A 16,224-nucleotide genomic window follows, 5' to 3' on the forward strand; every position below is an offset into this window, starting at 1 on the left:
TAGTGATGCTTTCTAAGGCCCACTTGACTTCACATTCCAGGATGTCTGGCTCTAGGTCAGTGATCACACCATCGTGATTATCAGTCATGAAGATCTTTTTTGTACAGTTCTTCTGTGTATTCTTGCCACCTCTTCTTAATATCTTGTGCTTCTGTTAGGTCCATACCATTTCTGTCCTTTATCGAGCCCATCTTTGCATGAAATGTTCCTTTGGTATCTCTGATTTTCTTGAAGAGATCCCTAGTCTTTCCCATTCTGTTGTTTTCCTCTATTTCTTTGCATTGATCGCTGAAGAAGGCTTTCTTATCTCTTCTTGCTATTCTTTGGAACTCTGCATTCAGATGTTTATATCTTTCCTTTTCTCCTTTGCTTTTTGCTTCTCTTCTTTTCACAGCTATTTGTAAGGCCTCCCCAGACAGCCATTTTGCTTTTTTGCATTTCTTTTCCATGGGGATGGTCTTGATCCCTGTCTCCTGTACAATGTCACAAACCTCATTCCATAGTTCATCAGGCACTCTATCTATCAGATCTAGGCCCTTAAATCTATTTCTCACTTCCACTGTATAATCATAAGGGATTTGATTTAGGTCATACCTGAATGGTCTAGTGGTTTTCCCTACTTTCTTCAATTTAAGTCTGAATTTGACAATAAGGAGTTCACAATGGTCTGAGCCACAGTCAGCTCCTGGTCTTGTTTTTGCTGACTGTATAGAGCTTCTCCATCTTTGGCTGCAAAGAATATAATCAATCTGATTTTGGTGTTGACCATCTGGTGATGTCCATGTGTATATATATATATATATATATATATATACATATGATGTCCATGATATCAGAGGAATACAATCTAAAACCACTGCTGTAGTGGATTTTGAAAAGTTAAGCTTTGTTTTGCTTTATTTTGATTGATTTGGTTTTCTTTGATTTCCTGAAGCTGCCACATGGTTTTCTGCCCAATACAAGAGAAATGTAAGGCCCTCAACTTATCTCTAATTCTTGGATGCATTGCATCCAAGTTTTGTGATAACCCAGACTTCTTTCCCTCTACAAGGTTTTCTGGCTAAGGCTAAGTCACTTCAGTCGTGTCCGACTCTGTGCGACCCCATAGACAGCAGCCCACCAGGCTCCCCCGTCCCTGGGATTCTCAAGGCAAGAACACTGGAGTGGGTTGCCATTTCCTTCTCCAATGCATGAAAGTAAAAAGTGAAAGTGAAGTCGCTCAGTCGCGTCCAACTCTTAGCGACCCCATAGACTGCAGCCCACCAGGCTCCTCCATCCATGAATTTTCCAGGCAAGAGTACTGGAGTGGGATGCCATTGCCTTCTCTGAAGGTTTTCTGGACTGGAGGTTATATAGATTGAATGAACTTTCTGAAATGAAAAATCCAAGTCATTTCCTCTTACTTTTTTGTGGTACTTCCTCAACTGTGACAATTCCTATCAACACAGCCCCATTCAGTGTACTGCAGACAAAGGAGTTAGGGAAGGGCTGGCTGGCACCACGAGGACACTGGAGTCCACTAACTGGTGACAACTAAAGGGATTGGAACAAATATCCTGAACATGTGAAATAACCAAGATTCTACATTTGGGTTTAGTTGTAGCAGGAAGTTCAGTTGCCATCAGCTCCAGTCACAGTGTGTTTTGAGTTTTACTTTCAATAATAATGGCTTCCATTTGCTCAGCACTAACTTACTCGATATGAGACACTGTGCTGAATACTTTGCAAACATTGTTTCATTTGATGCTGGCAAAGAGTCCTATGAAACAGGTACTATCTTTACCAGTATGCAAAAAAAATAATAATATAATATAATAATATAATAAATAAATAAAATAATATAATAATACAATAAAATAATAATCCCATGAAGACTTCTCTCAGAGAGAAACTTGAAACACACACACACGTTTAGCCAGTCTCCCTTGCCCCGTGTCGCAATTCTGTAATCCTGGTAGCAAGAGATAAGCAAAATCAATGCAGGATGTTTTACCAATAGTCCCACCTAGAGGCAGGAAGATGAATAAACTAGAAAATATTTTTTGTTTCTTCCAGAAGGATTCCAGAAGGGTTCCATTAGATCTTGAATTTCTATTAATATTTATCATTTTTCATATTAGATTTGTGCAAGCTGTAACACAGCAAGAATGAAATTGGGTCTACTGAAGATGTCAGGAAACTACTATGGGGTTAAACCAAAAAGTGGGGCTAGTCCCCAAAACTGTCTATTTAATGTCCAGTGAGTCACTAGACATATTCCTGGTAAATGTCAAACACATCCGGAAAGACTCTTAAGGTTATATGATTTTACTGTTCCTGTAGAATTTTATCTGAAGAGAAGTTTCTTCCCCTCTCAGAATTCATATCTTTTATACATCAAAAGCTCTCCAGTAAGGTCCCACAAGCACTCCCATCAACTGAAATGTCTATTAATGTTTTTAATGGTAATCAATACTTAGCCCATGGAATATTTTTTGATCTACCATTGTTTAGATATTCACATTTACAATTACTCCTATGAAGGTTCACCTCAGAGGACCAACTGATCCCAAGGAATTATCCCAGAATTATGAATGTGTAATAATTTAGTCTTAAACCTGGATAGTTCAGTCTTGGGTAAGGCTTCTCTTAGCTGCTTGATTGTGGAGGAAAAGATGAATGTGGAAAGATATTAATGTATCCAGGGCAACCAACACAGGACTGAAACACAGGCTTGACACCAAAGCCCATGCCAGTGTGTTTTTCAGAAAGTAGTCTGAACTGCCTGCATTACAATCACAGGGGATGCTTATCAAAAATATAGATTCCTGGGTCTCACCAAGGAACCACAGAGTTAGAATCTTGAGGTGGATACTAGGCCTCTGCATATTTACCAAGCACCCTGTGATGATTAACATACAGAACCATTCAGCTTCCTGATGCTGCAGGAGAATTACAGTGCACAGAATGTGGGGGCTGTGTGGGAATGGGGTACACAGGGCTCTGATGATTCTTCTGTAATCCCTGAGCAATCTCAGGGTTTCAAAGATGACCCACGTGGCTTTGGCATGTTCAAGACGGGTCCATAAAAGGACTTTCTGTTGTCTGTGGCCACATGGCCATGAAGTTTGCAGTATTCACAAGTCTCCAAAGACAGTTTGGTGCAAGGGAAGAAAGGGTGGAGGTAGGCATGGAATAAAACAAGAAAGAGAATTTGACAATTTTACCGGGGAAAGCTGAAAGGCTCGTTGCAGGGCGGAGCCTACAGCTGATCAAAACAATGAGGCAGGGAAAAGACGGGAACTCGCCCCAGTCCTCACCTAGTTTCCGCAGGCTTCCAGGGATGTTGTCATCCACTGATTGGTTACAGCTTTCCCAGTTACATAGACGCTTAGCAGCAACTCATTAAAACAAAAACAAGAACTCTTTCAGCAGGGTTAAATTCCTTCTTTAAAAGTCTCTTCAAAAGACTCACAGCTGAAAATTCAGCTCACCACTCTTCCCAACTCACTGATTCTATAGAAAACTCAAAGGTGTGAAGATGAGAAGGAAATTGACAATAATGCTCAAGGCTAGAAGCACTATTCATTTGAAAAGAATGCTTTTTTGAATCAGTGGTTGTTCGGCCAGGTTTGTGTCTGGGTGATTCTGAGATGGCTGTGTCTCTCTTCCCCAGTCTCAGGAGGCTCAGGTGCTGAAACAACTGGCGGAGAAGCGGGAACACGAGCGAGAGGTCCTCCAGAAGGCTTTGGAGGAGAACAACAACTTCAGCAAGATGGCAGAGGAGAAGCTGATCCTGAAGATGGAACAAATCAAGGAGAACCGTGAGGCGAATCTAGCTGCTATTATTGAACGTCTGCAGGAAAAGGTAATCGTAACATAGAACCGAGCAGATGCACATTCATATGCAACACACAGCGAGTGAATTCTCAAATACCAGGCATCAGAGACTTAAACTCTGCTGCAGGTGCGGAAGGCACCTAACCCCATGGGCAGTGTCTCCCACTCTGCAATGTGGTTGAGGAATGTAAGTGTGACTTACAGCTGGAATTCTCTCGGGTTTTCCAGTACTGAATAGACTGAGGGAGGCTGATTCCTGCTTTTCAAATGTATATGAGGCTTCAGTACAAATCTTAGAAACTCACCTACTGGAAAAATATTAAAATTGGAAATGTTAACTATTTTATATAAACAATAATACATATCAATAATATAATGAATATTTTTAAAAATAATATTATTATAAAACAATAATACAAAATAATATATTTAATATTTGGTCTAATGTTTAATTAATATATAATATTAAATACGTAACTTATTGTCAAAATATATTTGGACATGTTTCCATAGGTTTGGAAAAATATATTTGTCAAAAGAGGACAGAATATTTATGAACAGTGGAAAGCCCTTGTAGGAAAATCTACATGGAAAACTGGGCTTTCTTTGTGGCTCAGTCAGTAAAGAATCTTCCTGCAATGTGGAGACCTGGTTCAATCCCTGGGTTGGGAAGATCCCCTGAGGAAGGGAAAGGCTACCTACTCCAGTATTCTGGCCTGGAGAATTCCATGAAATGTATAGTCCATGGGGTCGCGAAGAGTCAGACACGACTGAGCAACTTTCAAACAAAAAACCATGGAAAACTAGTAGAGGAAGTTCATTACCTCCAGATCTGGCACCCTGGTATTTTTCTTCTCATCAGTCTGAATATACGATGGCCATTCCCATCAGTCAGGATGAGCAGTACTGGAGATCCTCTGGAAATTATTCTCTCAGAACTATAATATCTTTTATTCAGGATAATTATGAGTCAACCTTCATCTCTCATCATAGGCCCTAAAAAAATAAAATAAAACGGCATTGCTAGGAATGGGGCATGCTGATCTTATCCAGGATTGGCAATTAGACCTCTAATCTCAAGTACAAGATTTATATCACTCCACGGCAATCCAGGAGCATTACTGTTTTTTTTTTAATTACACACACTCGAACACACAGCACATCCTTCTTGATTTCAATTGTAAAAGAGGTCATAAAATTTGCATATTTAACTAGTATTTCCAGAAGTGTTGGTTTTTAATGGGCAATTTGTTTTTCTCTGCATATTTATCTTCACCCACCCACACCCTTCCGCCAGCTCCTTTTTCTGTCTTACCACTGTCACCCAGAATCAGGCTCCTCCATACAGACGAACATACATTCATACGTATATGCATGAATACATACAGTTTGTCCTATAAATATTGAGCCCATGGAATTATTAGTATTCTTCACATCAAGCTGCAGAATCTCCATGGGTGGGACTCAAGCAACCCTATTTTTTTTTAAACTCTCCAGATGATTCCAGTATGCAGCCAAGTCTGAAAACTAGTGGTTTGTAGTCTGTTCTGATATAAATCTCAGCTGACAGCATTCTATCTTGTGCTGAATTATGCAGCTCACATCATATGTAAGGCCACATTTTCCCTTATTCCATGGCTAGTGACACTTGCCGAGATCTGTTATCTTTTTAGTAAAGTGGAGATACTCCTTACAGAATACCAACTTTACTTCCATTTGATGTATTTTAAATACACTGTTTTTTGTTTGCATATGGTATATGTGTTTGTATATACTAAAACTACTTTCCTTTTTCCTAACATAAGAAAAAGTAAATTTTTTATTATGGCCAATATCTAGCCTTTTGTCTGAATGAAATTACTACAGTGAAGTTAGAACTTAAAAAAAAGGGTCAATAATAATACTGAAAGTGTATGAAACTGCCAATATAACATAAGCTCTTCTGTAGTCTCCCACAAAAGATGATCATTACTGAAATGGTACTTAGTAAGTTGTCATGAGGTGACCACACTAAGTGCCTTTTATACATTTTAATTGCCCACCATTTTGACAGTCTTCCCTGGCCCTACCAATTAGCCAAGAGATGTGGTAAAATTCCACATGAGGTTTTGCAACAATCTGCCTACCACCCAGCCCTCAGCCCCCCTCCTCCTTAGTGAACTGAACTGAGTATTTGAACAGAGCCTGTCCCTCAGTGGTGGCTACAATGGTGTCCTCCGTGTCATTCGCTCATGAATTCCCACAAACCTCTCAGAGTCCCAGGCATGTTAGCTCAAAGCCTTTATGCTCGTGTTCAGTTACTCAGTCATGTCCAGCTCTTTGCAGCTCCATGGACTGTAGCCCACCAGGTTCCTCTGTCCATGGAATTTTCCAGGCAAGAATACTGGAATGGGTTTCCATTTCCTTCTCCAGGTGATCTTCCTGAGCCAGGGATCCAACTCACGTCTCTTGCATCTCCTGCATTAGCAGGAGGATTCTTTACCAAGAGGGAAGCCCCTCAAAGCCTTTAGCTGAAAGCCTAAAACAAAAACAATTCCAGTTGCACTTTAGAACTTCCTGATGAGCTCTTTTAAATGAGACCTTCTGATGTAATCATCTGGGGCAGAACCCAGAGATCAGCATTATTTTCAAAGCTTACCAGGAGACACTGGTTGGACATGAACAACTCAATGGACATGAGCAAACTCCGGGAGATAGTGAAAGACAGGGAAGCCTGGCATGCTGCAAAGAGTCAGACATGACTTGGCGTCTGAACAACAAACAGCAACAAAGTAGACACTTGTATTTAGCCCGAGTTAAACTCTGAGTTAAAGACTTCTTAAATGTTTTATTTTCTTGTTATAAGTTATCTCGAAATATTTTCATCTTTGTTCCATGAAAGTGTTCTTTCTTCAAAGAATAATGTTACACTCTTTTTTACATATATGACTATTTGTTTATTGAATAAATGAGCAACTATAAAAATATAAAAGCACCAACATGTAAGTAATATGTAGGGAAATCCTGTGTCTATATGGTTCACCACTGAAAACGCAGCACCTAGAATGTTGCTTGACACAGAGGAAGAACTCCACAAATATTTTTGAATACATACATACACATCAATGCATATGTACACAATTTAGCTCATGGTCCTTCTTTTCTCTCTGTTCTTTTCCGAGGATTCCTCCTGCCCCCCACAATTTCTACTATCTCCTGTATGAGAACTTACCCTCATGATTATTAATCATTAGCTTAAGAATTATTAATGATAATAAATGCAGTTGTAATGATGCTACATTTACCAAACATATATTATGACACATATTAGCCTCGTGCTCAGTACAGTTTTCAATGTTACTCTTTCTAAAATTTCCATTTCTCTTTCCTTAGCACTACATTCTTAACGCTCCCACTTATACAGACAAGAATCAAGTGACAAGGGTGTGGACAAAAAGATACCTGAGCCACAAAGACCTACAGTCGGCTGATGTGTTTTTGTCACTTGAATTGATATAAACAGTCATGCCCAGGACACAATAATGTACCTGGGGATTATGACAAACACTGAGGTGAAATTGAAAATGTTTTTATTCTTTGAATTTCTATTTCTCAAAAAGAGGGGGACGGGGAACACCATGCAGAAAGGATAAGAGACTCTTTCTCCCTCACCCAACACTTTTTTCTTCCCCTCATGCACTAGACTATATCCCTCAGAAAGCTCACCATTTGACACATTAGGCACCATGAGTAGTAGCAGCTTTGTTATCAAACCCAACCAGGAACTGGAGTGAATAGTTAATCATGAAAAATCAGTTAAGGCAGATCTAATCATTTAAGGCATATATTCATTAAGACTTCCCCCGATGGCTCAGTAGTAAAGAATCTGCCTGTAATGCAGGAGATGTGGGTTCAATCCATGGATCTGGAAAATCCCCTGGAAAGGAAATAGCAACCCACTCCAGAATTCTTGCCTGGGAAATCCCATGGACAGAGGAGCCTGGCAGGCTACAGTCCATGGGGTTGCAAAAGAGTCGGACACAATTTAGCAACTAAACAACACAACATAGATGATAGCTAGATTTAGGAGACTGGATAAAGAACATGGAGGGAATGGGGACTACTAACTCACCTAGCAGGTCATTTAAGAAGATTTCTACTGAATCTTGATGAATTCTTCTCTTAATCCAACTTGTAAGACATCTTGGTTTCAAAATTTTACTGAGTCATTCACTAGCCAATGCCAAGACCTCCCAGCCTGAAACTTTGTAACAAATACTGAAGGAGTTTTAGGTGTTTAGGAGTGAAAGAGAAAAAAAGAAAAGAAAACAGACTTCCTTGACAACTACTATAACTTATTCAACCACAAAGTATAGAAATGAGCCTGTTTCGATGTAACTGATACTTTCACCTCTAACAATGGATGAAAGGTCAAGTGAAAGCATAATAGTTACTATCTTAGTGATAATGGTGTTACTAATATGACTTAGTTTAAAAAGATACAAAGATTTTAAGAGAGTAAGATTCTGTGATTCTTTATCTCAGAAGTAATTTTGATAACATATAACTAGGTAGAGATTTCAACCATTATCAATTTCCATTTATTGTAACCTTTCATCCTTCTCATCTGATATTTGGGTTTGGGGGGCGTTTTTTTGTCATTCTGAGTCATGAGTGACATCTATGTAACTATTTCCTATGCAATATGTCTTATAAATGAATCATGAAAGGAAAAAGAGGATCAAAGCTAACCTTCATTGATTTCTCATTGTAAGCCAGGTATTTGGCACATACTATGGAATTTAATTCCAGAAGGAAATATTGTAATCATCCCCATTTCACATCTAAGGAACCCGGTCCTTAGAGAAATCAAGCCATTTGGTCAAGATCACAAAGCTAAGGACTTTGGAGTCTGAACAAGTCTCTCTGACTCCGGACGTTTATGCTAAGTTAAAAATGTAACTTGTGCCAACTCTTCACAGTAAGCAGACTGGATTGAATTTGGCAATAAGGTGTCCATGATCTGAGCCACAGTCAACTCCTGGTCTTGTTTTTGCTGACTGTATAGAGCTTCTCCATCTTTGGCTACAAAGAATATAATCAATCTGATTTTGGTATTGAACATCTGGTGTTGTTCATGTGTAGAGTTATCTCTTGTGCTGTTGGAAGAGGGTGTTTGCTACGACCAGTGCATTCTCTTGGCAAAACTCTGTTGGCCTTTGCCCTGCTTCATTCAGTACTCCAAGACCAAATTTGCCTGTTACTCGAGGTATCTCTTGACTTCCTACTTTTGCATTCCAGTGCCCTATGATGAAAAGGACATCTTTTGGGGATGTTAGTTCTAGAAGGTCTTATAGACAATTACCAACATTTTGCTGATTGAAAAAACAGACTGCTGAAAATGACAAGCCCACTGCATATCTCCATTTGATTCTCCCACATTTTTATATGGAATTGCATTACAATTTTAAGTGTATTTGATGATTTGAATATAAAATTTTCAAATAACAGATTTACTAAAATACCTGAAAATAAACAATATTCTCCCTAGGAGCACAGCCTTTAAATTTCCTGTTTTTCTTTTTTCTTCAGTTCACAGATTATGTTTGTTCTCTCCTATGGCAAAATCTATTTCTTTACAACTAATTTTTTAAGTTGAGTAATAAGTGTGCTCCAAAGGAGCCTAATAATACTAATTATAATCTTTCCTGTTATATTGTAAATTTGGGTTTATATGAATCTTTAGACTTGAGGCTGGTTTTTTTTTTTCCTAGCATAGTGATGGTCTGAGCTTTTTCTCAATTTTTGTCAGAACCGAGCTCTTACTAATTAGTTTCTTCCTGCATGAGAAAAAGATTTTACAGCATCTTTTTCCTCATCAGAGCAGAACAAAAAGAAGAGTCAGCTGCATCCATGCTAATTCCCCCTTGACATTTCCAAACAGGACATGATTTCTCTATACATGCTTTTTTCCCCTTCTCTTCATGGCTTTTGAGTGCAGACAAAAAGCTCATTTAAACCAATTACATAAAATTGCTTTTAAACTCTTTCTCTAGAATCAACTTGCTGCTTACTGTAATTCTGTATTTTTGAAGGAAATGTATAGCTATATATATGCCTTTTTCTCCAAGGACCTACATTTGAAACGACACATTTTTTTCCACACAACTATAAAATTTTCTCTGCTCACTCACACTAAAACTACATAGCAGTGGTTGAGGGGTGGGGTTGGCTGCAGAGCCAGGCTCTCTGAGTTTAAGTCTCAGCTCTGCTACTTGTTGGTTATGTGATCTTGGGCAAATGGCTTAGTCTTTTTGTGCCTCAATTTCTTCATCTGTAAAATGGGAACCATAATAGAGTCTCCATCACAGGATTGTTGTGATGATCAAAGGAATTAATACAGGTAAAATCTGTACTTATGCAGAACTGGTACATGTTAAGTGACTAGTAAATGCTTAGTATTATAAAGAACCTATAAGCAAAGACTTCTTGAGATCGATAGAGCTTAATGATAAGATTTACTTTATGGCTGGTCAAGGTCATCACCTCTAAAGGAATTTGTAGAGCTACAAGAAATTTCTGGAGCTACAGGGGGGAAACAGCAATATAAATAATATTCTAAATAGAAAATACATAATAATAATAATCATTTTCTATTTTAATTTAATAAACATTTAGATCCTATAATAGGCAAGGGACTAAATTAAAATTGAAAAATACTAATATCATTATCAACATTTATTTTTCTATTTAGAATATTAGCTATATCTACCAACACTTATTTAGCCCCTATAATGGACAAGGGGCTTCCCCGGTGGCTCAGTGGTAAAGTGGCTCATTGGCTCCTGCCAATGCAGGAGATGTGGGTTCAATCCCTGTTTCCAGAAGATTCCCTGGAGAAGGAAATGGCAATGCACTCCAGTATTCTTGCCTGGAAAATCTCATGGACAGAAGAGCCTGGTAGGATACAGTCCACAGGGTCCCAAAAGAGTCAGACATAACTTAGAAAATAGACAATAATAGGCAAAACCATGTGCTTAGAAGAACGATGTACCAAAAATAGCATTCCACATTGCCTATCAACTCCCTCCTCAGAAAGTTTAGTTCCCAAGTCAAGTTTAGCACTCAGTTTCTCATGTAAACAAACATTCATTGATCATATACATACGCAAAACACTCTTTTGGGCCCTGCAGATGGAACAAAAGTGAAAAAATACAGCCCTGGCCCTCAGGGAACTTCTAAATAAGCACCTGTCAAAGACAGCAGATGAAACAGGAGCAGCAATGCCCAAAGTACAGGTTAGAATAAAATGGCTGCCCCGTGAAAGAGATTTATGCACATTTACAAATGGAAAGTGAGACAGTTTTCAGTCTAATGAAAATCTTCATGAAGAAAGAGACAACCACTACAGGGATTTAAAGAGTCTTCTGACAGATGGCGATGAGAGACTAGGAATCACAACAATTGAATATCTCATGACAATTCCATTAAACGAAGAAATCAAGTAGGTGTAGGAAAAGAGTAGAGGGTGAGGTTGGAGAGGTCATTTGGACGACTCAAGTTTTGAAAGACTTTGATTAAGGAGTTAAGAATTTAGGAAGCATACATAGGGTCTTCTTCCTACATCTCATCCTCCCAAAGTGTCCACTGGCAGTTACAAATCCCTTAAAGTGTTAGAGAAAAGGAAAAAGACCATCAAAAATCATAGAGAAAACAGTGTGCTATTTTATTGCTATTCTGATAATTTATACAGTAGTCCTAATAGTCAAAATTCTCTTAACTATATGATCTATATGATCGTTTTGTCATCATTTTAATCAAATACAGGGACAAATTTTTTAAAAGACAGACGAGACTGTATGGTATTTCATTGCTGTTCGCTAGATTCAGACAGTAGTCCTGAGAGTCAAAATTCTCTCAAAAAAGAAAAAAAATGAAAAAGAAAATTGTCTTAATCATGTGATCTTTTGGTCACTATTTTAATCAAATACAGGGATAGTTTTTTTTTTTATAGACACTATTAGTTTTCCATGGTCTTCTGTGACATGACGCTTATTGGATGCCATGTTTTACTTTCTTGTGAAATGAGAAAGTTGTCTCCTAAAGGAAATGGCAACCCACTCCAGTGTTCTTGCCTGGAGAATCCCAGGGACGGGGGAGCCTGATGGGCTGCCGTCTATGGGGTCGCACAGAGTCAGACACGACTGAAGCGACTTAGCAGCAGCAGCAGAGGTAGACACTAAATGGGAAGGAGGTTGGGGTGGGGGAGGAGGAGCTACTTTCTGTCAAGCCCGTAGTATGTAAATTACTGGGAGGGGCGGGCTCTCCTGCTTCTCTGTGGACGAGGCGCGTGATGTCTACTCTCTGGTGTTTTTCAGGAGAGGCATGCGGCGGAGGTGCGCAGGAACAAGGAGCTGCAGGTCGAACTGTCTGGCTGAAGCGACAGAGGGTATGGCACGCCCCACCATTAGTAAACCCCCCTGCCTATATTATAATGGATCATGCGATATCAGTATGGGAAATGTATGACATGGTTTAAAAAAGAACTCATTATAAAAAACAAAAAACAGAATCAAAAATAAAAAAAAAAATCAATGCGGTCTCTTTGCAGAATGTTTTGCTTGATGTTTAAAAAATACCTTGGATCTTATTTTGTAAATACTTACATTTTTGTTAAAAAATACAAGTATTGCATTATGCAAGTTATTTCATAATCGTACATGCCCTGTAACAGGCTTTCGATGTTGTGTCTTTCCACTCAAATGAATTTGCTAGGTCTGTTCTTTTGGAAGCTCCCCACGTCTGACTCCATTCCCTGCCCTTTACATTCCAACAGAAAAATGAGGTCAGTAGACAGTCTTTGGTGCTAGAAACCCACCATTGCCTAATGACCTAGACAGCTTGGTAATCTTTGGACTTGACTGAGGCCATACTTCGATCACCGGTATTATAACTCCACACAAACCACCACATTTGTTCGCTCATAATCTACTAACTGCCTAGAAACTACAAAACCAGGCTAAGTAACACCACTACTCATAGCATTTACTTCTGCTTCTACTGGATTATGTGCTACAAATGTGCTTTGGCTTTAGAAAGGGATGGATGAAAAAGACAGATCTGAGATCAATCTGGGTAGAAGCAAAAAGCTGAACCTTTTAAAGTGCTGAACACAGATCCCAACCCAAATGGTTCAAGCAGCCGTGAAATTGCTTTTCATGAAGTGGGCTTAATTCTCTAGTTTAAGTTCTTTTGATGGAATGAATTAATGTGTCAGGTGGCTTATTTGTGGATGCCATGGTTGATGATGTTCATTTTAAGCTCTTACCTATAGTACAAGTACATGATGCTACTGAATATTTTTCCACTTGGAAACTGTGAGCTGGTTGTTGCATTCAAACACACACGCAAACACAATCAAAAACACTGCGGATTTTCACTTAAGCTGGTCTTTCTTCCCCAGTGTGAGGCAATCCTGCCAAAAAAAAAAAATTATTCCATCTGTGAGGGCTGATGCAGTCAAGGGGGCTAGGCAGGGCATTTGTGCCAACTAAGAGAATCACCAAATACCCACCGTGAGTACCTATCGCAGTTTTGAAGTCGTTTCTCCCCCAACTCCCAACTCCTGAAGGTTGCTGCCTGCATATTTACTCTTCATTAGTGCTATTTTCCTGTATGTCATTGTGAGCAAGCTGTGATTAATAAAGAATTGGAGTTCTGTGAACTAATACAGGTTTGGTCTGTTCTCTTGCCCTTCTGTGTGTCTGACCCTGAAGTTCAGATTTTACTAGTGTGGCTGTTGGATTAGACGGTCTCAGAAACAGACAATAATTAGAGTTTGAAGGAAACCAGGGCCCCTGCTGATTCACTTCCCTTCTAGAGCAGCAGGAAGCGTCACTTTTCTCTCTCCCTCTGACAGCCCAACACAGCGGGAGAAGTCTTCAATCTGTTCCCCTTGAAAACAGTCAAGATTGAAGGAGACACCACGGTTTCAGACCAGTAAGTCTACGGAAGAGACCCCCTCTCAAAGCGCTTGGAAGGTTCCTGGCACAGCCTCACATTCTCCCACGCGGCCACTGGACACCTTCCGCAGCCTGTTAAAATGCGATTTCCCCGCCACACTGCTAAATTTTGCACTGCCAATAAACACACTGCACACATGGACACAGCAGGGGGCCTGTCAGTGACCCAGATGGATCCTGCAGGACCAAAGGAACCACATCCAGTTCTAGCAGAAAATCATAAATAATTGAAACCACACAGACTTATGAATAAGCAAACTGGGCTGTCATCCATAGGCATGCTAACAAGCCAAGTTTAAGGTGGAGGCCACCTGGTCCCTATCTTGAATATCCTTTATTTGTGGGAATCTAATACTGCAAACATCGAAGCACATCCTTAAAAACATGAATTCCATGATCTTCCTTTGGGAAATCAATCAGAGCTTCTGATGAGCAGAAAATAAGCTATTTTTTCACAGTGATACTTTTTCCTTATTTATCTACTATTTTTTTTAATTAAAATCCAGTTTGATCTACAATAGTATGTTAGTTTCAGGTGTACTACATAAGACTTGACATTTGCATACATTATAAAATGATCACCACAGAAAGTCTAGTAACCATCTGTCCCCATACAAAGTTATTACAGTATTATTGATTGTTTTCTTTGTGCTATTTGTTAAATCCTTGTGGTTTATTTATTTTTTGTGTGTGATAGCTTTAATAGCACAAAATGTTTGTTGCTACAAGTTATACATGGATTGTAACTGGAGGTTTCTACCTGTTAATCCTCTTTACTTATTTTACACACCCCCAACTTCCTCCCCTCCAGCAACCACTCATTTGTTCTCTGTATCTATGAGTTCTCACAGTAATTTTTATTTCAGTTTGGAAAACATTACTTGAAGGGCTTCCACTGGGGCAGAGCCTATGATTAAGCCCTGGGAATATGAAAACAAATCACTGTGAGAATCTCATAGTCACATAGCTTGTTTTAGTCCAGAAGTGCTCAGTCCTCAAAATATATTGAGGGAAAGCATAATCCCATCAGTTCTCTGAAACTTTCTGAAATATTAGAAACGATCAACAAACTCCTGGTGTTACTCTGTGGTGCCTAAATTGGAGCTGCCAACCAGCCTGCTGCCTAGTCTCAAAGATGAAGAAACTAAGGCCCTGAGAGGGATAAGTGATTTTGCTCCAGGTCCCAACACCCACTTCTCACAATCTCCTTACTAGTAAGTAGCTCATCAGCAGACCATCCTCAAATCTCACCACGGCGGAGCAGACAGGTTATTTCTGTGTACTTCCCTAGACCAGTGGTCCTTATTTGAGCTTCATTTATGCTTCAGAGTCCTATCTGGAGGGTTTGTTGAAAAAAAAAAAGTGAGCTTCTGATTCCCGGAATCTGTATAAGCCTGGGGATGTGCACTCTCTCATGGTCCCAGGTGACACTAATGCTACCTGTCTGCACACCCACTTGAGAAGCCCAAGACAATGAAATGGACTTGGTAGTGGAGATTCTTGGTGGCAGCCACACCGAGAGCATCTATTTCGGTCAGGGTATGTTCCATTGGGGAGTGAGGTGGCCATGAAATGAAACATTCGATCCCATTCAAAAAAGTGGGAGTGGAACACAACAGAATCCAAGAAGAAGAAAAAATGAACAATTACACTTAAAAAATAATAAAATGAGAAAGAAAACACCCAGGGGCTGGAGTAGGGTTAAGAGACGAGTGAGGTCAGGGAACCAATGGTCTTGTGTCTTTCATACGACATATGGTTTCAGTAGAGTTCCCTGGTGGCTCAGACAGTAAAGAATACGCCTGTAATGCAGGAGACACAGGTTCGATCCCTGGATCGGGAAGATCCCCTGGAGGAGGGCATGGCAATCCACTCTATCTTGCCTGGAGAATTCCCATGGACAGAGGAGCCTGGAAGGCTACAGTCCATGAGGTCACTAAGAGTTGGACATGACTGAGCGACTCACACACGCTGAAACACCTGAAGATGCCCCTGTCCCTTTAAGAGATGAACTAGGAGCTCTTTGTAGAGATGGTGCCATTTTGTGAAATATGCAGTTTATTTGCCTGGTTACACTTGCAGATTTTTTTTTCATGGAGTCTTGATTTCCTCAGGACTACATTTAAATTGTGTATATGACTTTGAAATGTTCTTTAAAGAAAACTCACATAATCCCATTGATTTGAATGTTCACCCTCCTTGCATCTCTTCTAGTCTCAATAATGTGTGAAACAGTAGAGGACTGATAAATGTGATTCTCCTCCTTGGATCAGGCATCAGACTTCACAACATTTCAGAGAAGGCAAAGGTAAAAGTGTACTGATCACCATACTCCACCCCTGCCACCACTCTTCCCACTGAAGGAGAGAATGAGAAGGGGGAGACGTGACACCCTTGACTTTA

General features: G+C 39.6%; 1 protein-coding gene across 1 annotated transcript in view; it reads left to right on the top strand.

The window, feature by feature from the left end:
* The window catches only part of STMN2 (stathmin 2), a 57,239-nt gene extending 43,712 nt beyond the window's left edge, over nucleotides 1–13,527 (top strand). The window contains exons 4-5 of the mRNA XM_010863393.1: nucleotides 3,656–3,847; nucleotides 12,178–13,527. Of these exons, the coding sequence (XP_010861695.1) occupies nucleotides 3,656–3,847; nucleotides 12,178–12,237 (252 nt within the window). The 3' untranslated portion in view covers nucleotides 12,238–13,527. The remainder of the gene's footprint in view (nucleotides 1–3,655; nucleotides 3,848–12,177) is intronic.
* Nucleotides 13,528–16,224: the final 2,697 nt, after the last annotated feature.

This window comes from Bison bison, unplaced genomic scaffold, assembly GCF_000754665.1.
Source record: "Bison bison bison isolate TAMUID 2011002044 unplaced genomic scaffold, Bison_UMD1.0 scf7180017864491, whole genome shotgun sequence".
Taxonomy (NCBI): domain Eukaryota; kingdom Metazoa; phylum Chordata; class Mammalia; order Artiodactyla; family Bovidae; genus Bison; species Bison bison.